The 27,791-nt window shown below is 45.4% G+C and overlaps 2 protein-coding genes across 6 annotated transcripts in view; one reads left to right on the top strand and one right to left on the bottom strand.

Moving 5' to 3' along the window:
• LOC135900307 (blastula protease 10-like) overlaps nt 1-27,791 on the bottom strand; it is a 64,476-nt gene extending 36,685 nt beyond the window's left edge. The window contains exons 1-2 of one of the 2 annotated variants that reach the window (XM_065429775.2): nt 27,697-27,791; nt 23,906-23,975 (exon numbers count right to left, since the gene is read on the bottom strand). In XM_065429775.2, coding sequence (XP_065285847.2) covers nt 23,906-23,975; nt 27,697-27,752 — 126 coding nt within the window. In that variant the 5' untranslated portion in view covers nt 27,753-27,791. Of the gene's footprint in view, nt 1-22,580; nt 22,798-23,905; nt 23,976-27,696 lie in introns of those variants that run through there. The other variant, XM_065429776.1, reaches the window with a different exon arrangement.
• On the top strand, nt 440-24,350 carry LOC135900306 (uncharacterized). 4 transcript variants are annotated; one of them, XM_070531953.1, is made up of 11 exons: nt 443-760; nt 4,985-5,192; nt 7,513-7,619; nt 8,318-8,550; nt 11,877-12,045; nt 12,737-12,908; nt 15,089-15,189; nt 18,222-18,360; nt 20,782-21,033; nt 22,840-23,005; nt 23,448-24,350. In XM_070531953.1, the coding sequence occupies exons 1-10, from the start codon at nt 647-649 to the stop codon at nt 22,971-22,973; spliced, it is 1,629 nt and encodes a 542-aa protein (XP_070388054.1). In that variant the 5' UTR covers nt 443-646; the 3' UTR covers nt 22,974-23,005; nt 23,448-24,350. The 4 variants fall into 4 exon arrangements, with proteins under 4 accessions (XP_065285846.1, XP_070388054.1, XP_065285845.1 ...); XM_065429773.2 differs by having other exon boundaries at nt 444-760; nt 22,840-24,350; XM_070531954.1 differs by having other exon boundaries at nt 674-788; nt 22,840-24,350.

The following is a 27,791-nucleotide window of genomic DNA, read 5'->3' as shown; positions in this document are numbered from 1 at the left end:
GCTTGCAGCTCCAGGACAGCGAAAACATAACCATCTCGTTTACCTGAAAGAACAAAGAGATAAAAAGAAAGACGATAAGGCGACAAACGGCGGAGTTATTGCACCATTAAAGACGCCATTTCTTCGAATAGGTCGCTTATCGTCGACGAGCCTGTCTGTCCGCCTCCGTCATTGAAGATGCCTTGGATGGCACGGGGCGCCTTCTACTTCACTCCATGCACTGGCACCGGAAATAATGGGGAGCCGCGGCCGTCATATCGAGTGACGTAATAGAGGGTATCATTGTATGAACGAAAAGACGAACTATGTCCATGATAAGGAGCGAGAAGAGTGAACGAAACCGAGACCGCTCGGTCTCTTGTTACTAGCAAACCTCCACTATCTGCTGGTGTAGTACGATTGCGATCAACTATGGCGAGTAAATAAAGCACTAGGAAGGCCGAGAAACAGTGTTAGTGAGGACTTCTTGGAGGCAGTCTCAGCGCCTCGGCGTTTGCTACCGGCTGTATAAAAATAAATAAAGCGCTCTTTCTCCGTCAGTAGCCACAAGGACGAGACAAGAGGGACGTCATTCAAGCGACCCCCGTATACGAGCGGCTTCTCCTCCTGCTGACTCCAGTAAGCGGACACCGCGGATTTTCGAAAGATGGCATCGCCGCTCAAGAGCTTCGTTGATCCGAAGGAGCAGCTCTTCGACTTGCGGAGGAACTTTGGGGAGTACACGCTGCAACACCTGCGCCGTCACGCGAGTTCGAAATGGGTGAGGGAAAAAAAAGCGAGCATGACCAGTAAGTAGTGCCTTAGGTTTGGATGAAAGTATGCCATGTCCATGCGATTTTTAAACGTGAACAGTTATTAGAGTTATTTTCTGCGGTAACTTGTAACGCAGTGCCCGTTGAAATAAAGATAGCCAATGACTTAAAACTTTCATGGGAATGATTCTTCTTGTCCATTGAAATGGAGACAATATGAGCATTACTGACTGTAACGAAACTGTTTGTGTTGAACCAGGTACTAGTTTAACAGGCTTTTGGTCCAAGTATTTTGTACGTACTGCTTACGTCGTACCAGTAAAGGGGATTGATTGATTGATTGATTGATTGATTGATTGATTGATTGATTGATTGATTGATTGATTGATTGATTGATTGATTGATTGATTGATTGATTGATTGATTGATTCTATGTCATGGGGGACATATAACTTACAGCAATTCAACAAATAGTTATTGCATTTGTGTACAATTGCTCTCACCGCAAATACGAGCATGGATTTCGCTAAAACGTTCTTTTGTAAAAACGTTAGAACAATGCTTATTTGTCCACATTTATCGCCTCTTGTATTTCGGTGGCAAGGCACTTCAACTCACTCAGGCAAACACGATCACTTGTCTTTTTGAACATAAGCGCGAACTTTGGCACGGGGCCTGCGAAGTATTTACGGACTTCACCACCTTGGAGAGCGAAAAGCATCTTGCGGTTCGCATGCTATAGGGCAAAAGAGCGGCAGCTCGCTCATAGATAGGATTTCAAGCCTGTTGATGGATCGACTAAATCCTCATTTCGTTTTTAATAAGCTTAGGCGAAGATAGCGGCCATTTTAGATTCAATATATAGCGCGAATTCGGTAACCCTTGTAGGAATGTGCTAATGTGGCCTGGTTGCTGCACGTTTGGACAGGAATCGAACAGCGCAAAATACGGTGCGGTTTGTGCAGGCGACAGACACAGCGCAAACTAACAACCAGTGTTTACTGCATATTAGTTGCTATATATGTAGAAAGGGAATCTGCGCGGAGACGTTAAGAAACATCACTTAATCGCCGGCCACTGTTGTCGGCAGGCTATCACGCGTGTTCGATAACTAGCGTACTACAACGTATATATATATATATATATATATATATATATATATATATATATATATATATATATATATATATATATATATATATATAGGGAGGGAGGGAGAGAGAGAGAGAGCACGCTAACCTAAGAATATTCGTGTGTTGGTATATGAGAAAAGAAATTGCTAATCTCACGAGCACGTTACTCTTTGTAGCGACATGAGAACATGCAATTTTTCGAGAATTGGTGCACATTAACCAAATTTACTGCAACGTTCGGCCAAGTGACCGGCAACTAAGTTATTAAGCGAGTATGCATTGCTCCTGTACACGATCGTTCATACTTCGACCTGTCTGTGCCCACTATAGTGCCCACGTGATCCTATTAACAACCACGCGCGTGCATTCAACAAAGTATTGCTTATATGTTTCATTTGACATTCCCGTTCCTTCAGATTTTGCTTACTCTGCGGCAAAGAGCTGAGAGCTTACTCCGTGCGCAGAACAGAACTCTCAATCCTATTTTCCTTGCTACCTTTTTTTTTCTAATTTGCGTAACGCCTCATGCGCAGGGAATAACTAGTACGAGAACTGTTTAGATTATTTGTATCATTTCTTTCTCCATTTTTACCGTTTTAAGGTAGCTAATAGCCGTTTCGCTATAGAAGTCAGCAGTGGGATCGGAAAGCCGGCTTGCTGTATAGCTTTAGCACTTGGCGTAGTGGACTAGTACCTTTCATCTGATGATGGCATGACCAGATGTCCTAAGGCAGCGGTAGCTATGTCCGTCGGCTTCACTGTACTTCCCACCTTTGGCGCTGTTCGTTTCGCTTATTATCCCATAAACTTTACCGAGATACTTAACTCAGGTACGCAGCCTCGCATAACACCTGCCACTGCCGAGAATGCTCGTTTCGGTTTTTCAACGCACTCATTGCTTCTTCCGAAGCAACTTGTTCAAAAAAATAACATCAAGTGCCTGTCGCGGCGTCTTACGGAGAGCTCGTATAAACACACAAAAAGCTTTGTTAGACGTTGCATTTCTGACTGCGTATACGTGGAATGAATGTCTCAGTGCTCTGTCGCTCTGTCTCGGCAGGGCAACCACGGGGAATCTGTATGACAGGCCCACGACATGTCCCTCCGCACTTTGACGGAAGAAATAATTCATGAGCTGTTGATTAGTTCTGATATGGAAGAACGCAACGAAGAATCAGTTTCCTTGCATTCTGTGCATTAATGCATTTCTACGCATTCTGTGAAGCTCATTATCAGAAACAACATACCTATAGACTTAGACACACTACCTATTACAGTGGGAGCATCCTGAGAAGTTACGGTAGGCAAAAATGTACAGGCATGATTCCTCAGCTACTGAATGCACATCGTGTTATTGCCGGCACTATAGAAGAATGCCGCTCGGTAGCGCTTTTTAAAAAGAAGCATGCTCATCTGTACCCACGCTTCAGATGGGACTTTTGATATTTTTTGGTCTGTTCTCTTTCCAGAGCAGTGTTAACATGGAAGGAATCTGGTGTTACCTACATAGGTGCGATGCGCGATGACACGTACAAGTGTTGCGTGCAACGTTATATTTAATCTAATAGTCTGCTTTTTTATTTGTTGTTCATCTGAAGTGTTTATGACCCTGTTGCTGTAATCAGTGTTTTGTAGTTTTATTTGTGGGAGCAGCTCGTGAAACGCCTAAATGCGTGCATTCTTTATTTATTTTTATATCTATATTTCATTACCATTTCGTTGAAAATATAGAAGCCCATTATGCTGAGCGTTGTACAATTTGGTGGTTTGCGCGGGTTCTGGCACATTGTCAGGTATTTATTTATTTATTTATTTATTTATTTATTTATTTATTTATTTATTTGTCTTTCTGCCACTACTTCCCACAGAACCATCGTGTAAAAACCATTTGTATGTCTGAATGAGTGAAATAATCAACTTCTAAACTTCTAAAAAAAATAAAGGTTACAAGTTCAAATGCAATGTACATAGCATGAAAAGTTTCCGGAAACAACCCGCGATAACAAAAGAAAAGACAGCAGGGACTGAACATCGGAAGAGCATAAATCCATAAACAGTGTGGCAGATCCATCCAGACTACGACATATGATGGAATGTATGAATTATTTATAAGTAGTACAATGGGAGAAAGCCACGACGTACCACCTTTGCTATGGTCATGACACTGTGAACATTGGAAATGTCATTCCTTGATCTCATGATTACGCTTGAACCGCACGCATGCATGCCCACGCACACATACATACGCACCTGCGAATGTCACCTGGAGACACCGGCGGACATTAAAACGACTATAGAAAGCGGGGCCACAACAGCTGTATCCGCAAACAAAATCCGAGGACACCTATAAGCACCTCTTATGAGTTGCGAGTGCGAAAAACATTAATACTTCGCGCTGTCAAGCTCGGCGCTTTGCTTCGGCTTCGCGTATTCGAAGGGCTTCCTCCTCTTTCCGCTCGAGACGCTTTGCTTGGCGATCCGCGTCCGCTTCACGCCTTCGAGTGCATCGTGCTGTCTCCTAGCGCGTTGCGCCGCTTCACTTTCCCCCGCCCCGCCGCGTATTGAGAGAGTTGACGATGATGGTGGATTTCGCTGCCTGCCTCCTCGCCCGTTTTGCTGCGTTCTTAGTTTGCCTGCGCTGTACAGGCTTGTACGGTCATGTTTCGCTACTGTCGACGTTGCGGCCGCCGATGAAGAAGATGCTTCAGGCTCAATAGCGGTATGTGCTTCCCGAGGCCAGCAAGCAGCAGCAGCAGCCTGCGTTGCTGGCTCGGGCACCGCGCGCCGGCTTCCGAGAGCGAGAGCGAGGGTGACGTGGCGTCGCGGCAGTGCCTCCCCCCCTCACGCAACACCTGGCGCGCTCTAGCGGCAGCAGGTGTTCCCATTCGTCCCCTCCGCTCCCTCGAGGCGCGCTCGTGCTGTAGCGTCACAGCCAATGGGACTTTAGGTGCTGCGTCGCTGCTACAGACTCCATGACGCCGTCTTTTTTCGCTCAACGGGTCATTTGACGCTTGCGAATGAATAAGAAAAATAAGAAAAACCTGAAGAGAATGAACGACCAAGAGAAACGTTAAACCTCGCTGCGGCGCCCTATTTCAGATCAATGGCACAAGCGACGAAGCGGTGACCTACGGTGAAGTAGCTGAGCAGGTGGAGGCTGTGCGGGCGGCGCTCTCGCGACTGGGTCTACAGGCGGGAGACAGGATCCTGCTTCTCAGCGGCAACCGATTGCAGCTGTTGCCCGCGTTCCTGGGCGCTGCTAGCGCCGGCGTGGCGTCCACGTACATGAGCCCGGGCTACGGAGTTGGTGCGTGGGAACCACCAAGGCGTCCTTCTTTTTGTTGTTGCTGTTGTTGCGTGCCCGGCTTAGAAGAAAACGCACTTGAAGACGCTGTGTACGTGCAATGAATAACAACAGAGTTGATCAGAGACACTGTTGCAAGGTGGACGGCTTGAAGCAAGAAGTGCCCTCCCTTCCAAAGTGTTTCGGGTGATGAATTTTCATCCTGATCACAGTGCCGCGTTGATACCTAAAAGAGAACGTCAGGCTGTCACGTGGATATACGTTGGCGAAAGTGCAGCGAGTAGAAGCGTTTTTCATTGGCTCTCAGAAGGGGAAAAAAAAACGTGGTCAGTTCTGACAGTCAAAATAATTAGTATGGAAATAGGCCAAAGCCAGCAAATAATGCAACCTGCCAACCTGCTCGATCAGATTTTTTTTTTTTTTACAGACTCAAGTGCACGCGTCGCCTAGCTTCATTGCCGCACAAACAGTGCGTACAGACGCTCGCGCGAACGCTCTTAGCGCCCTCTATCCATTAAAGATTAAAGAACTGTTGCACGAATGTTGAATGCGTTGGTCTGCAGTGCCGTTATACACACCGAAACTGCTAGTACGGCTAGAAGCGCTCGAAAAGATATACGTCCGTGTTCTATCTGTGTTCTAGGTGCCATCATTTACTGAGTTTAAATTTTGAGAGAACGGGAAGCTTGTTAGTGGTGGCGTGCAGGTCAAGGCTGTGGAATAGGAGGAGGAAAGAACGAGAAAAGGCAAGGACGTCAACCAAAAATAGACTGAAGTATGTGGATTAGCTAGGGGCTAAATGCGAAATACACATATTGCTCAGCAATCTTTTTCTGCCTGTTCAGGGACGTTATATATGAAACGCGTAAAAACGGCTATCCAGTGTCACTTAGAGAATACGACGGGGACGAGGCAAGTTGTGGGAGTGTGGACGGAAAACTTGATGTGTGTAGGTTGAATAGGGCTTTGGAAATAATTTCTTCCTCTTTCTTCCTTTTTAGAGGCGTTATACGAGCCACGTGTATATACTTTGTCTCTCCATGCGTCCTGGGACAACTATAATCGTGGCGAAAGGCTGAAATAGGCATTCTGATGAGGTGGCATAATATGGATGATGTACGACCAAAGTTCACAGTGTGTATTAGTCACAGCAATCGTACAAAACTGCTTATACAGGCGTTCGAGGGGGTGAGAACCCTGTTTTATGAGCCACGTAGAAAGTTTGGCCGGTGTCCTTAGAGAACTGAGTATGTCGTACAGCTTACTTTTGGAGAGAATATGGGGTATATTATGGGTGACAAATGGAGTAAGCTTTAAGCTGTGTCAGTTAATTACGGCCTTTGCGGTAAATTACACGTGCTAGTGCTCGAAAAAGTGATGCGGCCGTTGTACGAAGTGTTTGCCAGTCTCCTTCGAAAACTGAATGTGGCCCCGAGGGCGGCACCTTAGGGGTAATATGTGGCCAAGGATTGAAGTTCCTCGATGACTTACGGTCTTTGCATGGTAATTGCTGAATACTAATTTTCTCTCTGTTTTCAGAAGTTTTACGAAGCACGTGGAAGGTTTCCCCGGTGTCTCCGGTGCAACTGAATGTGACACCTACATTATAGGGGACAGGTTATGAGTGATGCGCAGGCAAATTTTAGAGGGCTTTATTGCATTTTTTTACCGTGAGTTAGCTATGGAAGCGCTTTAGAGCGCTATAATTATGCTTTACAAAAAGCGGAGATATTACCGCTGTCCTAAAAGAACTATATTTGTAACTGAGTTCAAGTTTGGGGAAATGGAGGGATTGGGGCAGGGGGAGTGTCAGGTTATATTATGGCTGATATATGCACGCAAAGTTTAAAGTTTGTGAGTTTGCTATATGCGGTCATTGCAGTGAATTACTTATGCTAGCATTAGAAAGCCTTTTATGGCCGTTATATGCGTTATTTCCCATTGTCCTGAAGAAAAAAAAAGTGATTGTGGCACTGAGTTCAAATTTGGCAGAGGTAGGGGTGATGTGGAGAAAATTTATTGTGTGCGGGTTAATTTCAGTTCTTTTTTTAAGTTTTTTTCAGCAAGTTACTTATGCAAGTGATCCGGAGCATAATATGCAGCCATCATCCGCTACGCGAGCCACTTTCGAATAGTTTGAAGTACTTATGAACATAATAACATTATCAATAATCGCAAAGATATGGGGAACGAAAGCCTTCTCAGTAGTGTTGTTCATGGGATTGTCTCCACTCTGTCACCAACTTCCCATAACAGATTCCCTCCACTCCTGTGGTGAAAGAATAAACCTATTCGTGGCTTAAAAAGTTATGTGCCTGCGCAGATATCCTTGCGGATGCGATGCGGCCCCTGTCCCTGGTCGGCCTCTTCTGTGAACCATGTTGGGTTCAGGACGCTCTCAAGCTACAGCGCGAGCTCCCTTCTATTAAGGTACGAGAATTCGAACCCCGCTAAACTCTCACAAATTGATCTGAGCGAAAGTATTAGATTTATAGCGATAGAAGCACTTTTATGTGTTCGGCAGGAACGTCCAAGAATACTTTCACACTTATTGGATGCTCCAGGGATAAATCTGTAGGCTCTAACAAATAGAAAGAGAGAGATGATTTCGTACTGAAATGTTGAGCGTCGTCTCGGAATCAGAACCAACACTTCGCTTTAGAAAAAAAAAATGTTGGTGTCGGAAGCGTGGGCCAATTATGGGCGAGTTGAAAGTTTCTGCTTTTGTAGGAAGGACGCAAGTACACGCACAAAAGGGTGAACCAATACGCATTGCCGGAATAATATGGCCTCCTTGACAGAGGGGACACTTTCACAGGTCATTCATCTGTGTCGCGCACACACGTCAGAGAAGTGCGTGTCTGGTAAACATCAACAAATGCATAATATATGGAGGATGTATTTCTTTATCTGCACCAGTCTTTTTTAGTATTAGAGCAATATAAATCGTGGTAAATGTGTTCTCATTGGTCTTTCAAAAATACCGCAGCAAAGAAATTATATAGTGCCCCTTATGGAACGAGCATTCAGTTTCTTCGTAAAATAATGAATTGCGTTTACCTGCACTTACAAATTGGAGTAAACTTGATGTGAGTTTCTTCCTTTCTCTTATGAATCCCTTCTTCCAGACTATCATAGTGCTGGACGAACTGGCGGACAAACCGGACGATGCGCCCAACTGTGTAATCACGTGGAGCGAGCTGCTGAAGAAGGGACGCATACTGAACGGAACGCCGTGGCCCTCGATCGAGTACCGGGAAAAACAAATCTGCTACATGACGTCGACCAGTGGCACGACCGGCAAGGCTAAGGTGGTCGTGCACTACCATGAATCTCTCTTAGCCGTCGTCCAGGCAAACAGGTTAAACGTTTGACTACTTGTACACGGTGTACCGAGCTTTCTTGACGCCGTCGCGGTCACGATTAGTCTGTTGTTGTTGTTGTTGTTGTTGTTGTTGTTGTTGTTGTTGTTGTTGTTGTTGTTGTTGTTGTTGTTGTTGTTGTTGTTGTTGTTGTTGTTGTTGTTGTTGACGGTAGTAGTCAAGGGCAGTTCCTCCGAATTGTGTAACGTCTGTACAGAGTGGGCGTCATAATTAAGCTAATCGTCAGCATGGTTCCTTAGCAGAAGGAGGTGGACGAAAAGTAAATTTTATTTGTCTCCTCAGAATTTGATCCCCAGGTGCGCAATGCGTGTGGCGTCGTAACGTACGTGTCCGTGCCGTCATCGGGTCATCCCTGCCCCGCGTACGCAGTATACATTGTGCAGTTGTCGCACCGTCACAGCACTGGTCATCTTGTCATGCTGGCCTTGTTATCAGGTCAGCCCTCGACGCTTTGATTGCGAGATTATTCATTCGTGTTACCAGCGCAATGCAACAGGACACTAAGGGGAGTCGCAGATGACACAAAGCGGTTGTATTCCAGCGCTTGTGACGTCCGCGTCTCTGCTGGGTGACCCCTTCGCGCTGATAATATGCGTGAGAAATGTTAGGTGATGTCTGAAGCACACGGTGTGCTGCATTTACTACCCCGCATTTACTACCCTTGGCATTTGAGGGCGACGCCACTTCAGGAAACAGTGGGGTTGCGAATCCGGTTGGTAGTATCGGCATGGCTATCGGCTAAGTATACATAGGAAGCATGCTTTCTCTTTTGCAAGACGCTCCCAGCCGGAGATAACACAAGTTCCTCGCTTCTCGATAGAATCGGTTGGTTGCAGAAGTGACAATGACTTGTGGTCCGTGTATGCCTTTGTTGACACACCGGGAGATTGGAAAAGTTTATGTATAATAATATTATTCCGTAATATACGACTTATTGCCGAGCCCTCAGGACTTCCACTGGAAGGCGTGGCTTGAGCCTCGCTGGCGCTAGAGCAGTACACGATAGTTCGGTGTTAGAGGAAAGATTTTATTTTAACTGGCCAAACTATTTAGAGCAGTTGTGAGACCTGAAAGGCTAATACTCTGAATTGCAAAACGCTGTCGAAGGCACCGTTGAAATCAAGAGAGACGAGTGAAGTGTGTAGCTTTTGACCTTTAATGTCGCCGAGTGTTTTACAGAGCGAGTATAAAGCGAGAGGCACACTCTTCCTATATGTAAAACCGTTTCTTTAGGATGGCGCAAATTTTTTAGTGTAGGAAATAATATCTACGGAAATTTAAAAGCCGTTCTGAGATTTTTGAAATGAACTAACTAGATAAGGCCGATATGATGAGCACAAATTGTGTGGTTGGTTAGGTTTTGCCACAAGAATAATGCTACATTTTCGCCCAAAAATAGGGAAGTGCGTCACTTTTAAACAATAATTAAATGTGAAAAAGAAAAAAAAATGTCGGTTGCTTATGAAATAGAATGTTAAACATGGGACGAGTGAGCCCGTTTGTCCCTTAGCTGAACATGCGTTGCACAACGTTGTTTCTTTTCTCCAATAGTGAAAGGCAGATTGTTAGTCAGATTGTGGTAAGACATTAATTGCCGAACCCGAGTGTAATAATCATAGTCAGCGGCTCAAAAAAATTGTGTGGTTACAACTTAGCGGAGTGCAAAACAGTCATCATGAAACCACCATGCGTAAGTGAAATAAATGGTGGAAGTTGTTGTTTGGCGTGCTCTTTTCCAAATGAGATTTGTAATTGAAGGCCGAATATATTTCATTGTCTTAACTATATGCAAAGCCGCTTGGAGTCCGACGCTCTATCAAGATCAATGCAATGTGCACTTTACAGTAAGTGAGAAGCGCCGTAGTGTTGAGATTTGTGAGAGTCTCCGAGATACGCTTCTGTTGCTTTTTGTAAACGCCTACACGAACTGGCGTGATCCGTTTAAATTCAATCGCCGAATCTGGCGTCCACCAGGAATACCTCCCGCCTGGTTGCGGAACAACTAGCCGTGAATGAGTTTTACGCAAGCGTTTGAAATTGCTATACAATTTATTAATGAAGAAGACTAGACATTCTTTCGAATGGAGGGGAGCTTGTAGAGTCAATCAGACGCAATTATAATTATAGAGTGATTCCGGAAGTTTCTCGTGTTCCAAATTTTGTAGACATTTTAGTTAAGGATTGTTTTTGACCAAAAAGGGAGAGTTGCACGTTTTCGTTGTCAAATTTTCGGAATCGCTAATGAACCAGTCGTATCCGTACGAGCTGGGAGCAAGATATGCTAACGTGCCACGCGTTCAGATATATGAGCAACGTGCGATTGAAATGTAGGCTGGGATCGAGGGTTATTGAGCGATATACGATAACAGTTGGCGGGGTCGAGTTGCGATTACTGTGCACCACGCGTGCCTCTATCAATCGGGCCCCAAATTTAGTGTCTCGCACTGAAATCTTTGGCGATGATTACAAATGAGTACATGATGTGAGTGACACAAACTTTAATTTCATCGAGCAATCGTTCAAGTGGAGCGAGAAGCTGTGCATAAACTGCGATGACGACAAATGTCAAAGCGGGAGTCGTGCATTTCGCCTCTGCCATCAATGCTGAGGTGTGAAATATAAATATGTCGTGTCCGTTTAACAGGGGCTCACCGGTCCAGACAGTGAGCGCCGACAATGCGCATACAATTGAGCCAGCCAATGAGATTCACCGTGGCGAGCGACATGACTGTTACAGAGGTAACAGTCATGTCTGACTGCGATGAACTAACACACGGGACGCGTGGTCCACTCTCGTCAGCGCAGTGCTTGACCTGCACGCGGTCGTAGAACTTCAGCAAAAGAATGACCCTGGGCTGACCCTCAGCTGGGGTCGAACTGGTTCGAAACAGTTCCCCCGATGAGTTCCGGTTCGGGTTCGCTTCCAAGATAGCAGGGAAAAATGTATCGGCTCGATTCCAGTTTGGCTCCAAATAACGGTTGAGTTCCGGTAGCTCGGTTCAGCTCCAGTTCGATTCGACACCCTCCTCCTCTCCACGCAAGCGTTGCGACCGCGCGAGCGCTCGCAGTCGTCGAGTGTACTTCGTCCACGTGTGTCTTCGGGCGCGTTACACGGTTACGCTTCTTTAGTTAGTCAGCGAATGTTTATTGCGCTGCGTACGTGCCCGTAAAAATACAAGCCTTGCTTCGTGGAACAGTCTAATACTTTGCTGTCGCTGCCAATATACTTCGGCTTTCGGGCAAAACTTCGACTCTTCTTCTTTTTTTTATCCCACTTTTTGTGATTTTGTCTAATCTATTTCAGCCACCCCGCTCACATGAACCTGAGCACAGATGACGTGGCTCTGTGCACCACTTCGCTGGGCCACGTATACGCGCTGTTCGACGTCGTCTGCAAGGCTATCGTCCAGGGAGCCTCGGTCGCCTTTGTTGAGAACGCTGACGATGTCCTCGAGGCGCTCCACAAGCACAAGGTATATATATACACTGAACGCCGAGCATGACATTGGTTTCTTAACGTGTTCCCAGTGCATGGTAGACGAACGTTTATTTTATTATAATTATTATTTTCTAATTGCGTCCTTATCGAAATGCGGAATTTGAACCCGAACTCTGGGAATCAGCAGGGCAACGCCAAAGCCACTATACGCCAACACGACTGGTACTGGTGTCTCTGACACCACACGTATGACAAATCAGCTTTACGTGTAGCCAACTAGACTACCGTCACAGTGGTGCTGGTTAACGCCCCTGTTTACGGCGGGATGATGCGATGAAACAACAAGCATTACATAAGCATCCTCGCTGAAACAAATACACGCGTTCAAGCTCATCATTCCTTTAATTAACGAGTAGCTTTCTAGAAGTGTTCGGTTATTTGTTTACATTGACAATCATCGTCGATGGTTATTCTTCAGTTCGCGTCAATGTCCCTTATATTCGAGCAGAATTGTATGCTCGACAATGTCGAATAGTGAATTCCCAAATAATATGCAAAACAAATAGAATATACTATTCGATTCAGATTCACAATTGTATGTCTGCGCACCCGTTATTGATCCTAAGAGTATTTTAAATGCACTTAGGGAACAAATAAAAAATATCTTCTGTGGCGTTATATTTTGCCGCCTTAGCAACCATTTTGCTGCTCTTTGTTGTCAACAGGTCACAGCCTTGAGCACGACTCCTTATACGGCACGATGCATACTGGAAAACGATAAGCGCAAGAACTATGACCTCAGCTCCCTCAAGTACGTCACGGCTGCGACCACGTGCATTAGCGAGGAGGTTGCCAAAGCATTATTCCAGGAGCTAAATATCGAGTCGTTCATACAGTGTGAGTGCTTCAAAAATTTGCCAAGTCCTAACCGACCCGTCACACCTTACATGCTACCGACAGTTGAACTCTAGCCTCCATTTCGCTTTATCCCTTCTAAATACGATATCATTTCTTTGATTAGCCACGCGCAATTTCCAGAATTTGGCTAGCTATCTGGCCTCGAAGCAGAACCAGCATAAAATAAGAAAACAAAAATCTCGTCATTATTTTCGTTCAAAAAAAGAACCCAAGGGCTGTGATACGAGCACGCTATACGAATGCTTAACTACTGCATTGCACTCCCGCTCCCCTTTAGGAAAAAAAAATAACAGCAGCAGGCATTCGCGACCTCGCAGAATCACAGCCTAATTTCCAGCGAAGTCGAGCAGCTGTGTTAAGAATTTAAGTTGTCTGTAATCAAACCACAGACTTCAAAGGGGGACGATCGAAAGAGAAATGCTAAATCACTTTAGACTGGTAAGGTATTCTTTGAAACTCTAGTTTCGTCAATTTCGCGGTGAAAAAGTTGATGAGAATACGAAAGCCACACTTCCGTTGCTTGAATTTCGCGTCGAAGCCTCAGCGTCAATACGGCAGTGTGGTGACATAAATTTCAAAGTGTTTCCTATCGTTCGAACCATTTTGCAGCAGTGAAAAATTATCGAAACTCGCTAAGTAGACCATTTGGCCCCTTTAGAATACAGCTTTAGAATTATATCAAATTTATTGGTTGCCCCTTACCTAGTGAGGGGCCACCAGGGTTCTACTTAAATTGAGGACGACGCAATGAGCTATGGAAAGGAGAATGATGGGTGTAGCGTTAAGGGATACGAAAAGAGCAGATTGGGTGAGGGAACAAACGCGAGGTAATGACGTCTTAGTTGAAATCAAGAAAAAGAAATGGGCATGGGCAGGACATGTAATGAGGAGGGAAGATAACCGATGGTCATTAAGGCTTACGGAATGGATTCCAAGGGAAAGGAGGCGTAGCAGGGGGCGGCAGAAAGTTAGGTGGGCGGATGAGATTAAGAAGTTTGCAGGGACGACATGGCCACAATTAGTACATGACCGGGGTAGTTGGAGAAGCATGGGAGAGGCTTTGCCCTGCAGTGGGCGTAACCAGGATGACAATGATGCTGATGATAAATGCCGCGCCACCCTTAAAAACACATACACACAATATCTGCCCATTTAATCTGTCAGAGCCAGAGCCGCCGCCACTCCCCTCCGCCCCCCCCCCCTTCCAGCATAAAGATACTTTAATAACTGGACACTGGAGAAACCTACTATGCGCCTCGCAAAGGCATAAATACATGGATAAGAAAAACGAGTATTAAGTAATTATTTGCAACGTTCATAATTAAGCCAGAAGCTTAAAGCTTTATCCACATGTCACACCTAAAATGACCCCCATTTCAACCGAATGTGAACTCGATGTAACTTAGAGTTCTCTCGGGTCACTGGGAAACGTGAGTGGATAACGGCCGTATAACGCTTTCAAGCACATCTGAATAAGGATTTTTCTTTTTACTTATCTGTAATTCGTTCATACTGATTTAACTTCGCAAGCACATTAGCTTATATACGTTCCCCTAATTCATACTGAATTTATCGTTGGTGGCAGTCATTTTCTAATAGGAGAGGGGCATAAATTCTGCGCCACTCGTAAAAATACTTATGACGCTGATGAGCGCTTACATATGCGTAATTTTCTGCAAAGCTCGTAATTAAACCCCACACCATAAATATTAGCGACATCCCCTCCAACCTGGCCCTTATTTCTGCCAAATATGAACAAAGTTCGTCGTTTAGTTATCCTAGAATATCGAAAGAATCTACGACACACCTCGTATTTCGCTTGAAAAAAAGGAAAGAAACGGACATAGTAAACGTTTATTATTATTATTATTATTATTATTATTATTATTATTATTATTATTATTATTATTATTATTATTATTATTATTATTATTATTATTATTATTATTATTTTAAAATTCCGAACAGCGTGAGGCTTACACTCTTATTTAGCACTAGCGCGTCATCCTGCTCGCCCTTTATTTTTTCTCGCGTTTCTTGCGTTAATCCTAAATATAGGAAATATTGGGTTTATAACCTTGTGTGAAGCGATTCACGCAGTAGATTAGTCCCTCTAACACAGTGGTCAACCTCTTCCTTTATTCTTGACGCAATTGTAGTGTACGGCCAGTCGGAGATCCCGTTCGTCACAGCGGGCCTTTATAATGCACCATGCCGTTTCAAGTCGATAGGCCGTTTGGGCATGGGAGTCGAAGCAATGGTAAGTTTCCGAACATTTTCGCTCAAAACTTGGAAAATGTAACTGACAGCGGGCGCTGATCAGGCTTGACTCTCTCTCTCTCTCTCTTCCTGAGTTTGTTTCCGCACAAAGAAAGAAAGAAAAAACATAAGAAAGACTCTTCTTGGGAGAGAGAATTGCAGCTGAAGGGCGAGTTTCATTGTACTTAATTGTATATGTCGTCCTCAAAATATCGTTCCGATGATGTCATTGTTTGACCATATATAGGTTGCGTGACCTTATCGCAGATGCTGGTTGTTTCCGATAAGAAAAAAAAACTACAAACGTATTCGCCTTGATTTCTCTTTTACGTTCCAACACCATGTAATACATTTTTTTTCACTAATGAACAGTTAACTATATAGCCCGAGTCATGCCCATTTCAATCAGTAATAGTTTTCTGGCATATACCACTTCTGGCCTTGCCAAGAGCTACACAATGAAGGACGTAATATGTCAGTCTACCTTGGCCAAGATTCTATAATTGACGTCTCTAACTATACCTAATCCCCTCTCCTCCGTGCAAGTAGCAAGCCGAACGTCCGTCTGGCTAACCTCCCTGCTTTTCCTTGTTTCTCTCTCTTTCTCTAAAAAAAATGGCTGTGGCTTAGCTAAGGTTAAGTCCAGGATGCGAAGCATACTCGCCTTTATTTTAGTTGTTGAACCACTGTTTAGCCTGGTGAACTGCTGTTGCTTGGCTATATTTGGTTCGGCTAGACGAAGAAACAACTCATGCAGGCGAGCGCACGAGCTGAGACCCGGCTATGTAGCTACGCGGCCGCAAGCGAGCGCACGAGTTGAGCCTCCGCTTTTGCAGCTGTTATGACGTCATATGGTAGCTACGCGGCCGCGCGCGGCGCAGCAAGGAAGAGCGTGGTTGTGCGGCTAGTATGCTTCGCATAAAATCCAACTAGCGTCAAGCACAATCAACATTCGCGTTTGTTCTCAAAAGTAGTTCACAACGAACATTACCGGATGACAAACTTAAACCATGTTCAAATTACAGGGGTGAATAGTTGGGTTATAGTTGGTTGAGTAAAATTTAAAAAAAAGAACATTCCGAGAAACTTTCATTGCTCCTATTCGTACGCTGCTTTTGCTCGGAGAGATCAGATCCTTTACATATCGAGAAATAGAGAATAAAAGGCCACAAACTCACCGACGATTGCGATAGCCCTTAAGCGAAATTTGAGCGCAGCTTTATGCGTGTTTTCATTTCACGATATATTGGCTGGCACGGACAATCTACCTCGTGTGACGTTGCAAACGGAGTGAAGTGTGGCGCGGCTCCCTAATCGGGAGATCGCAAGAGGCAGCGCGTAGGTGACGTGCGGGCGCGATTCACAGCAACCGTCGCAACTCATGCAGCGCTTTGGTTCCGTGCAGACGACGCGTGCAACTCTGGCGCCATCTTGTAGCCATCGTCGCCGCAGAGCTCGTCTTGCGTGGCACTACGCTTTTCTTCTCACGCTTTCCCCATACCCTCCTCCTCCGTTTTCTTCGTAGCGTTTTCTTCGCTATCGCTGTATTTCCTCTCCCGCTGTTCTCAGCGTTCGCTCTTTCATACTTCGCTGGTCTCGTTTGTTCGGTTACGAGACAGATGTTACGGTACAGATGTAGCAAAACAGACAACTGGGATTTCGTGGTTCTAACCTTTATCTTTAAGAATTATTCAATGCAGGAATTGTGACCTTGGAATTAAAAGCATGAAATTAACACAGCCTTCCGATGTAGGCTGGGTAAAATTTAGTGTCTCATAGACACGTCGGACGTCGGCCACGTCATGCCAATGACCTTCTGCCGAGTAATAGCTTATGTAACTACATCGGGTGAGCTGGTTACTGCGCTAACCCTCATATTTTGAATAAGCGCATTTCTGAGCGCCGAAACCAGAAGGTGAAAACAATTAGTTCATGGATATAAAAGAAAGGGTGAACGTTTGTTTTGTTTAATGTTTAATTTTGTTTAATGTGGCTTTCGATTCCTATGCAGTGCAGTGCTCTCTATGCAGTCCATAAATGTAGTGATGCAAATGCAATAGATTCTCAAGATAATCCGACACGAGCCACAGTACATGCCCGGTTATATGCTAGAGTGTAGCGACAGACATATCTCAACTCACGTCTCAAAGTGCGAAACGCAAATTTGGCAGGCACAGCTCCAGTTGAGCGCTGTGTAATGCAAAGCGTCTGGTAGTAGTTTGTTTGGTATTAGAAGGGCACGTATACGAACCGTCGTAATTTCCTGAAGCCAAACGCACGCCGCAGGTTGTGAAGATGAAATGTTTATATCACACTGCATTGTTACACATATATTATAATTATGTACAATTTTACATTGTTAAAGTACGGACGATCGTACATACTGTTACGGGTCCTCTTTCTTGGCCCCCGTGGCAGAACCTTCCGATTCCTTGCCGCATTGTATCATATTCGTAATGCTCTACACGTACGTCAAAGCATACACAAAGCTAGCATGGGCAAGCCGCTTGCCCATACGAGAAATGTGAAAGGGAACACATAAATTTTCTTTTCAAGAGGCCGTAGTGGCTAAACAAATATTCCCCACGCTTCCCTTGTCCTCATATGTTCTAAAGCATATCATCAAATTCTTGCACGAAAGTGAACTGGACTTGAGAATTTGAAGGGTCTTTCGCTGTTCGCTTTTCATTCACCACCATTTTTTCCTTCATCCTCAAAATTTTTTCTCCTCTTCTTTTTAATCATCTTTCCCTTCCCCACTGCTATTGAATAGTCGGTCAGAACTTTGATTCAGGCCGGCCTCTCAGCTTTGATATTCTAATAACTGCGTCTGTCTCTCTTCCCTTCATGAATGTATTCAGTCAGAGTAAATGTTAAAAAACAGATTTTGCTGATCCTCTCACATTGCTCGCCACTGCGTGGTCTCAAGGCGTGGGCTGGGTCTGGGCCTGCGTATTTCTCACTGCAAGGACTGCGCGTGTGCAACGTCTTCATGGTGTGACATCCTCGCCCGTCCTCCGGTTTCTCGTGCAGGTGAGGGACCTCGAGACGGGAAAGCCCCTCGGCCCGTGGGAACAAGGCGAGCTCGTGGTTCGAAGTCCGGGCCTGATGCGCGGTTACTGGGGAAGGCTGCACGAGTCCGTCACTGACAGCGAAGGCTGGTACAGGACAGGTACTCTATTCGTGTCTGTATTAAGGCTATGGGGAAGACGGCGGAGCAACTAAAATCACCGCAAGTTACAGCGTGGATGGATTAGCAGACGGGTGAAGCTTTTAACCAAGAGTAGATTGTCCGAGCGAGCGTATTTTGGAGCCGAAATTTTAATTTCACGCAGCAGGAATTTATCGTTAAGTCTTGAGAAGACTTTCTCTGAAACATATGGAACAGAACTGACGTCTCTGTTGTCTCTATTCTGACTCACTAGGGACTGTCTAAAGAAAGAAAGAAAGTCGCAGTTTCATCCGAAAGGAGAAGCATTGATAGCGATAGCAAAGTATTAGACAAATACATAAAGTAATAATCGGAGTTTTGTCGGCCGTATAAATTGCAGAAAAATTCGCTTACTAACTATAAACAAGCATGATGTCTTGCGTGCGCACACAGACATGGACAGATCTCGTTTGGTGAACGCGAGCACTCGTTGTCGTAACGCCGGTGTGATAAGAAGTCCCGGCACCTGGGAGCGAACGCTTCGTACTGCCGCTCACTTCATCGCGTCTCTGAAGCTTATGTCATCTTCAAACGATCGTTTTAGAGTGCTCTAAAGAGCTCCCAAAAGACTGACGGTGTTCGGATTGTCGAAAAGGAGTGCTACGGCTACATTCGGATCGCCCTTTCTCGTCACCCTACTTCAAATGAAAGCGCCGAGAGGCGCTCCCGGTATTGCCATCGGAGCAGCCAAAAAATCTGGTCCCTTTCCGGTCACGTGTACCCGCCCTTTCTCGTGGTTCCGCTGGTGAAGAGGGACTCTCGGTCCCGCAACGACGATTGTCATCGGCGATGATTATGATCGGTGACGGAGTTGGCCGCGTTACCAGAAGTTCCCCTCAGCTTTCGCTTCCTTCCCTCACATCGCTCCGAAAAGAAGTCAGCTGTTCAGTTGGCGCAAGCTATTTGCTATTTGGACCCAGAGTGCCTCCGTAATTCGTACGCTCGTATCCGGAGGATCACATGCAGCTACCATCCGAAGATGTCATTAGATTGCGTGACATCCAACACTGGACGCGAGTGAAGACAGCGGGCATGAAGCCACCAGCCATCTCGGCTCGTCCTTAACCCTGGCACTCGCCGCAGATAACCTCCGACATGCGGCGCGCGGACAACCATTCGCGGCCAGGGTCAGGCGAGAGGAGGAGAAGCGCGCTGGCTGCCTCTACTACGCTGGCTCTCTCTCTCTCTCTCTCGATCACGTGACCTCCAACACTGCGCGCGCGAAAAGAGGGTCGTACATTATTTCACCATACTTCTCGACTCATCCTCGCTCACTTTCCCTTGCACCCACAGCATACGGGGCGTCGACAGTTCGTTGTTATGGCACTTCGACTTTACACGTAAAAACACAACGATGGCGAATATTCGCCTTGACTGCCCATATAATTGCTGTCGCAATCAAGGAAAGCCTGCCTACGAGTATATTTAAGTACCAATGGTTGCGGTGGTCATCATCAGCCTGTTCTAATGACACTACAGGACAGAGGTCTACCAATGAACACCTACTCACTCACGTTCTGCCTCTGTAAGGGTTTAGTCTCCTTCTTATTCATTTCATGCTCTGTAGGTGAGTGCTTCCTTAATATTTCCATCGTTATAACTTCTAATATCATCTACTTTCTACTTACATTGATCAATTTCGACAGTTCAGTTAATGCTACATCATTTCTAGCCTTCGATACTTTCATGCTTTGACGTGTGCATTAGGTTCTTTGTTGCTCACTAAAATTTGCAAGTTTTCCGTTGGACTATTCCTGTCTATGTTTATAATCGCTTACATAAATGTTGGCTTTAGCAATCACTTCAACTAAGGCCTTATTGATTGTCTCTACTCTGTCCTCTTCCTGAATTGAATTGAATTCTGGGGCACTACATGCCAAAACCACTATTTCATTATGAGTATCGCCGTAGTGGCGGACTACGGTATGATTTTGACCACCAGGAAATCTTTAACGTGCACCCAATGCAGATCACACTGGCGTCTTTTGCATTCCGCCCCATCGGGATTTGATCCAAAAAATCCCGCGACATCGTGCTTAGCAGAGCAGCACCATACCCACCAAGACACTGTGGCAGGTAAAAAATTCACCCTGGTCCGGCGATTGAACCCGTAATCAACGCCTTTCCCAGATGGTCGGTTTACTAATGAGCTAACCTAGCCGTTTTGTCATCTTTCTAAGCTTCATATCTATCTATCTATCTATCTATCTATCTATCTATCTATCTATCTATCTATCTATCTATCTATCTATCTATCTATCTATCTATCTATCTATCTATCTATCTATCTATCTATCTATCTATCTATCTATCTATCTATCTATCTATCTATCTATCTATCTATCTATCTATCTATCTATCTAATCTAATCTCCGCGCGTAGGCGACCTGTGCTACTACGACGAAGACGGTTGGCTGTATCTGGTGCAACGACTGAGCGACTTCTTTTGCTGCCGCGGGACGAAGGTCTCGCCAGTCCTAGTCGAGGCTGTGCTGCAGAAGTGTCCGGAAGTGCATGACTGCGCCGTCGTGGGACTCCCGCATCATGAAGCCGGACACGTGGCTCACGCTGTGGTTGTGCGAAAGCCCGAAGCCAGGACACTGGGCGTCGAGCACTTCACACGATTTATGGAAGGTTGGTTTAACCTCTAAAAGTTGGGCGAACAGTCAGTGAAACAATAAAAGCATGGGGCGATCGAAGTACAGTTAAAGCTCGATCTAATAAGACCTTATTTTACGAAGTTCCCGATCTAACCAAGATAATTCAATCCCGGGCATCCATTTTTGCGTTTAACATTGAACCCATAGGGTTCAATGTTATCACAAACCAGAACTAACTAAACAAACTTGGCCGAACTCGATTTAACGAAGTTTTCCTGAAATAAATGAGTAAAAAAGGAGGTGATTTCGTTGTAACCTTTCCTCTTCGAGCGTGCGCTCTAAAGCTATCGCGTTAAAACATCTAGGCGCAATGGTCGCATCCCTACCTTTATTTAGACGAGGCTGCGCGCCACGCCCATACACGAAATAGCCGACTCAACACCGCCTCGGTAAGGGCCGCGGTGTTTGCTTTCGTTATTTCATGCTTTATGCGACAGATGGCTGGATTAGCGGCAAACACAATGCCGCGGTAGTCTTTGCGTGCCGCTACGTTAGGATTTTAGATTTCGAAGGGCCGAAAAATTTATTTCTCAATTTACGAACTAAAACTACGAAGAATCGTAGTTTCACGGTCAGTATAAATTGCAGTAAACATACGCTCACTAACGAGACAAGCGTGGTGTCACGCCTCCGAAGTCACGTAAGCAGAGTTTACCTGATGTGCGCGAGCACTCGCGGTGCACAGCACTGGCGTTATGAGGCGAGGCAGCAGCGGGAGGAGCTAGCGCGGGCATGCCTCAAAGCGAACGTTCGGCGCTGCCGTCCCTTTCACCATTTTAACTGTATACCGTGCCTCTAAAACTCAACAGATCATGTATACATCTAACACTGGGTGCGTGGGAAGACAGCGCGGGCAGAACTTGGTCGGCAGGTCGGGCCAGGACCTCCTATAGACAAGTTTCAGGGCCTGCGCGTCATGCGACATGGCGTCAGTTACGACGCTAGTCGACCCGATCGGCTGCATAGGCAGAACAGGCTCGGCGGGCTGGGCTAGTGTAGAATTATTGTACATGCTCCCTATAGGCTAGAGTGTCTCGATGCGTTCTCTCTCCCCCGCTCCGTAGGTAGGCTGGGCCGGGCTGCGTGAGCGGCCCGTGCGCTGCTGCACTAGAGATAGTACCGTGGCGACGAGGGCGACGTCACGAACCAACACACTCTAGACTAACTATAGTCTCACTATAGTCTAGAGGGTGTCGCACGAACGCGCCTCGAGTGCCCCTATAATTCCTAGTGCAATAAAAATAAAGAGTGATTCGCAAGCATGTTATAGTGTTCCTGTGCTACAGAAACAGAAACGCCTGCAGTAAATAAACAAAACTGCTAAAAAGCCAAAGCCTTTTCCGATACGCTGACTCAGTAGCATCCATTTAAAGATGTCCTGTATAGATAGACACCACGCGCACGGCTCGTCTGACGTATGTCTCCAGCTGTTACGCCTGAGCTACATGTTTGATGTGTTTTCAGTTCGAGCATGCGCCATTTGCGTTTGTATATCGAAAAACAAGTTTAAATAAAACTCACCATTTACCGTGTCAGCGGTGTAAGGGGCACTTTCTGGTGATTTCTTAGTCACGACGCCTACCACAAATCTGGGCAAAAACCCAGGCCATGATGCCTTGTGACTGGTTCACAGCGGACACGCCAATCGTCCGAATAAGACAACTGTCTAAGCTGCACATGCATGCTAAACCAAGTTCATTGATCTCGTAAAAAAATATATTGTATTGCCTGCCCCTAATTTTTCTACCTTCTCGTTCTTCCTCTTCTGTTCGCTGTCCAGCTAACGCACCGAAGAGCTTCAACTTGGAAGGTGGCGCCACGTTCGTCGACAAGATTCCACGGAACGAGCTGGGAAAACTCGTCAGGCGTGAGCTCATCCAGTGGGTTCTCAAGCAACAAGAACAAGCAGTCTGAAACTGACAGCGGAGCTGGATCAAAAGCACAAAGTACGCGTTATACTGACAAATTTGTGCCGGGCCAAAGTGGTATAACAGAGCGCTTCTCTTCAACAGCATGAAAGCGATATTTCAAAAGCAGGTGTTAAAGTTATGGACGCCTTTTCTCACTAATGAAGATATAACACTACCAAATCTTAAATTGTCGTGGTGGCACAAAGAATTGGCGCACCATCATATCCGACCAAACGATTAACTAATCGGCAACACAGCAAAATAACCCAAGGCTGCAGGATTCGAACGTTCCAGCGAACTAAGTTTCGCCTATTCGAAAATCTGGGGCCCGTTAACCACAAAAATTCTGTTCTAAGAGCATTTATTAATCGGATGGCGGTCAGGCGTCCGCCCCTCGTGACAGCAATAGGCTTGATAACGCGATGTTCTCCTAGAAGGTTGGTCGTACTTTCAGGCGCCTCTTTATATTCTCTTACAGAGAGGTACAGAGGCGCTTCTCTAAGGCTTCTCTAAGGCACCTCCAAGGCTCCTTTCTTTGGTGCTTCTCTAAGGGGCCTCTCTATACTCTCATACAGAGAGGCTACTTCAATTGTTGCTGACCTTTACATGCCCGACATTTGTGATTATCACGTAATAAAGAAAAGAATATCGTTGCGGCTCAGCTGGTGGATGGTCAATTTTGCAAAAATGAATGCATATCGACTGAAATGAAGTCGTTTCGTCGATCTTTTGCATACATATTTATTTTATTGTTTGCACTAGGATCTGATCATTGTTATCGAGGAACTGCCACAGCAGCACCGCAATTGCAGATGGAAAATCCTTAAAACTGCTTGAACGACATCTTGTTAAGCATAATCAGCGCAATAAAAACGAGAGTGTTCGAGGGCTATGCCTTCGAGTGAACCGATAACAGTAAGAACCGATAACACTCACGTGTTCGCAACCGGGCCCGATGTTCAGGTCCTGCGGACCGAAAGGCTCCATGCCGACCAAAGACCAGCACCTGCATGGTGCAAGTATAGGAGCAGATCCCGGAAAAAAAAATATAAAATTTTGTAAGAACGAAAGATTATAAAGTGCCCGCGTACAATTGTAACGTGCATTACTTCACAAACTCACGGTACAGGCTAAAAGTGGTGGACGCGATGGCAGGCTTTCAGAAAGCGACGAGACCACTAAATTTCTTGTTTCAAGAATCTCTCCGTAGATGCTCGTCTTCTGACACTTTACCGCCTTTAATTGCACAACCCCAACCCGAAATATAAAGATTCATAGTCCTTCCACTATGGGAAGATGGAAGACAAGCGAAGCTGTATTGCTCAATAGCTGTAGTGAGTCCTATATATGGTGGTTATGCTATACCAGTGGTTGAATAAAGGCACAAACACATAACTTCGTTGTTTGTTTCGTCTTTTTCTTATTTATATTTTTCTATATTTTATTTTTTCTACTGTTCGTTTTTTACTATTATTATTATTATTATTATTATTATTATTATTATTATTATTATTATTATTATTATTATTATTATTATTATTATTATTATTATTTACTTTATACATATACACTGACGTTTCGACACGTGGGCTCCACACGTGACAAGGTATTGTTCAAGGGCGCTTTACAGGTCCCCGAGTCCACAGTGTGTTTCGCACTTTTAATATTTCAGTCTGAGAAGACTTAACAAAAAGGCATGCGCTGTCGGTGTTTTGTTTCATGGCATTTGTTAGCGCGCTGCCATTCTTAAAATTCCGAGCAACTTTAGTGATAGACGAACAACTACAGGGCCTTATGGAATATGCGTGGCTTGGGATAATTTTCTTGGCCGCACGACGCCGGCGCCGATGCCTACGCCGACATCAGATGTTCTGCGGCACGGGGCCCTTAATGCTATTACGTTCGAAAGTGGTATTTACTTCAGATCTATAAAATACAGTGAATGGGCTACGGTTCATCTTGGACAAGAGAGGGAGAGAGAAACGGAGAGGGAAAGGTAGGGAGGTTAACCAAGGACGTGTCCGGTTGGATACCCTACACTTTGGGAGGGGAAAGGGGAAGAACAGATAAGGAGAGAAAAGAAAAATAATAGTCAGTCATTCACTGTCAGAGGCAGAGGAATGTCCACGGTCACAAGCGTTCATACAATCCAGTGTCCTTCAAGAAACGCAGAAGGGCTTTTGTGGCATTTTGCATGCAAGATCGCATAGGCCATAGTCCAAGTATCTTTTCTTCTGAGAGCGCTATGTTGTCTAGCAGGTTGAGTTTCCCTTGTAAAGTACGTCGTTGAGTGTCAAAGGATGGGCTGTGACACAGAATGTGCACAAGAGTCCCATCGCATCCGCACAAACTGCACGCCGCACTGTTAGCCATTCCCATCAGGGATGAATAGGACTTTGTAAATGCGACGCCCAACCACATGCGACACGCTAAAGTTGTTTCGCGACGGGAGAGTCCAGGTGGCAGGCAAAGTCGCAAGTTAGAGTCGAGAGAGTGCAAGCGTTAGTTGGTGAAACCCGGTGAATTCCATCGTAGAAGTGTGATGTGGCGAGCAAGTGATTGAAGTTGTCGCACAGCATCAGTTCTTCAAAGTGGTATAGGAACCCGCTGATGTTTTTGGTTAGCCGAACATGCAGCTTCATCTGCGCTGTCATTGCCGAAAATTTCGCAATGGCTTGGCCGACCACTGAAATACAATGTCGTGGCCTTTCTCGAGCGCGTCGTTATGAGCGTGCCTTATTTAATACACTAGCTGCTCCTGTAACCCATGACGTAGGGCAAGCTGCAGAGTTTGTAGGGCTGCTTTGGAATCGAAGAAAATGGCCCAACTATTTGGTGGCTGCTGGAGCACGTACTTGAGTGCACTTTGAAGAGCCGCAAGTTCTGCTGCTGTCGACGCTGTATTGTGCGAATATTTAAACTGCAAAGAGACGGCATCTGATGGAACAACTACTGCTCCGGTAGAGCTGTAGGAATCGGTGGACAAAAATAACTATGAAAGTGGTACCTTTGCAAATGGAGGTAAATCATGGCCCGACCAACGTAATGTAAGTGGATCTAGCTTCGCCAAAATCATCTGCCAATACGTCGGCCAACCACTTGAATTGATTCATCCCAGTTCATCTTTAATTACCCAGTGCGTTGTGTGTAAACCGGTCTCTCCTTATTCACATCAGACACGAAAGTAGTATAGTTAGTGGAACTTTCGCTTTGTATAATGCAGGTAAACCTCGATAGAGCGAAGCCCAATTTCGCGAGAAAAAAATAACATTATTTTACTAAGTTCATTAGAATCCCCGACACATATATAGAGTCTAATACATTTAACACCTCGAAGCAACGAAACGTACTCAGCGGCTCGCCCGATTTAACGAAATATTGTGGGAAAGTATACGAGTTAAATATGAGGTATGCAGAATTTTAGTTCAGGTGGCGGAACCTGTTAAATGGTTTGCCGCTCCGATGAAGGAACACAAGATGCTCTCAACAGGCTCACTTTATGCGATCAGTTCGTAGACAGGAGAAAATCGTATCTCTTTATTATGCGAAGCATACTATCCGCACAACCACGCTCTTTCTTGCTGCGCCGCGCACGGCCGCGTAGCTACCATTGAGGGTATGAGCCATTGTTCATTGCTGCGCGTCTCATATGTGGGTCTATTCTCTTTTAAGTTTGCTATGTTTGTTATTAAGTTGCTTCTATTTTTATGCGTTGCATATTGCAATCACTCAGTTCAGCCCTTTGGCGCGGCCGGGCAGCCACCATTGACCTTTAGCGCCACCACGTGACGTGACATCACGACAGCCGGAGGAAAAGCTGGGCCCCAACTCGCGCAATATGCAACGCATTCTTGGCTTAACCAAGCTAAGCCTGGCCATTTTTATGCGAAGCATACTAGCCGCACAACCACGCTCTTCCTTGCTGCGCCGCGCGCGGCCGCGTCGCTACCATATGACGTCATAACAGCTGCAAAAGCGGAGGCTCAACTCGTGCGCTCGCTTGCGACCGCGTAGCTACATAGCCGGGTTTCAGCTCGTGCGCTCGCCTGCATGAGTTGTTTCTTCGTCTAGCCGAACCAAATATAGCCAAGCAACAGCAGTTCACCAGGCTAAACAGTGGTTTAACAACTAAAATAAAGGTGCTTCGCATCCTGGGCTTAACCTTAGCTAAGCCACAGCCATTTCTTATACGTGAATAAATGTAATTGATTTAACTAAGCTCACTATTAAACGAAATAACTCCCGCGTATCCCCGACTTCGTTAAATATGTGTGTAACTGTAGCTATATGTCCTGAATAGAATGGTTTCTGTAGTGCGACCTGTCGCAAGAGGAAGAGAAATTATAAGAAGTAATTTCATTTCAGTGGATGGGTTTAGAATGATATGGTACGCAGTTTGATCCAGAGTTCGCTGCGCCATTGAACAGATTTGTGTATCTTGTAAAACGCATGTTTTTATTCCGAGAACACGGTATCTGCAGATAAACAGGAGAGGAAAAAATAACCTCTTACATGAGTGAATTGCTTGGTTATAACGTTCCGCTTGCTTGGTTTCCTAAACAGAAGCGGCGGCTGGCTAACTACTTTCTTTTGAGACTGTGCCTATACTCCTTTGCCTTCCGGCACCTTCAATTATGGCTTCAATAAGTTGCGCTGCTTAACATTTCTCCTGCCCGTGCCAACATATGCAAGTAACATTGGTGAATTTTCAAACAGCGCAAACTCACCCGTCATTGTCGGTGCGGAAGTTGACGTACCAGAGGTTGACCTGGGACCTCCGCATGAACACGAGGCAGGTTCTCTCCTCCCAATGGGTGATGGA

Source organism: Dermacentor albipictus, chromosome 1 (genome assembly GCF_038994185.2).
Source record: "Dermacentor albipictus isolate Rhodes 1998 colony chromosome 1, USDA_Dalb.pri_finalv2, whole genome shotgun sequence".
Taxonomy (NCBI): Eukaryota; Metazoa; Arthropoda; class Arachnida; order Ixodida; family Ixodidae; genus Dermacentor; species Dermacentor albipictus.
The sequence above is the reverse complement of the archived record's forward strand: the minus strand, read 5'-3'. Positions and strand labels throughout refer to the sequence as shown.

Coding starts and splice junctions, on each gene's coding strand:
- LOC135900306 (XM_070531953.1), top strand. CDS start 647: ATGGCATCGCCGCTCAAGAGCTTCGTTGATCCGAAGGAGCAGCTCTTC. Junction 761..4,984: donor GTCACGCGAGTTCGAAATGG/GTGAGGGAAAAA, acceptor GCCCTATTTCAG/ATCAATGGCACAAGCGACGA. Junction 8,551..11,876: donor GCCGTCGTCCAGGCAAACAG/GTTAAACGTTTG, acceptor AATCTATTTCAG/CCACCCCGCTCACATGAACC.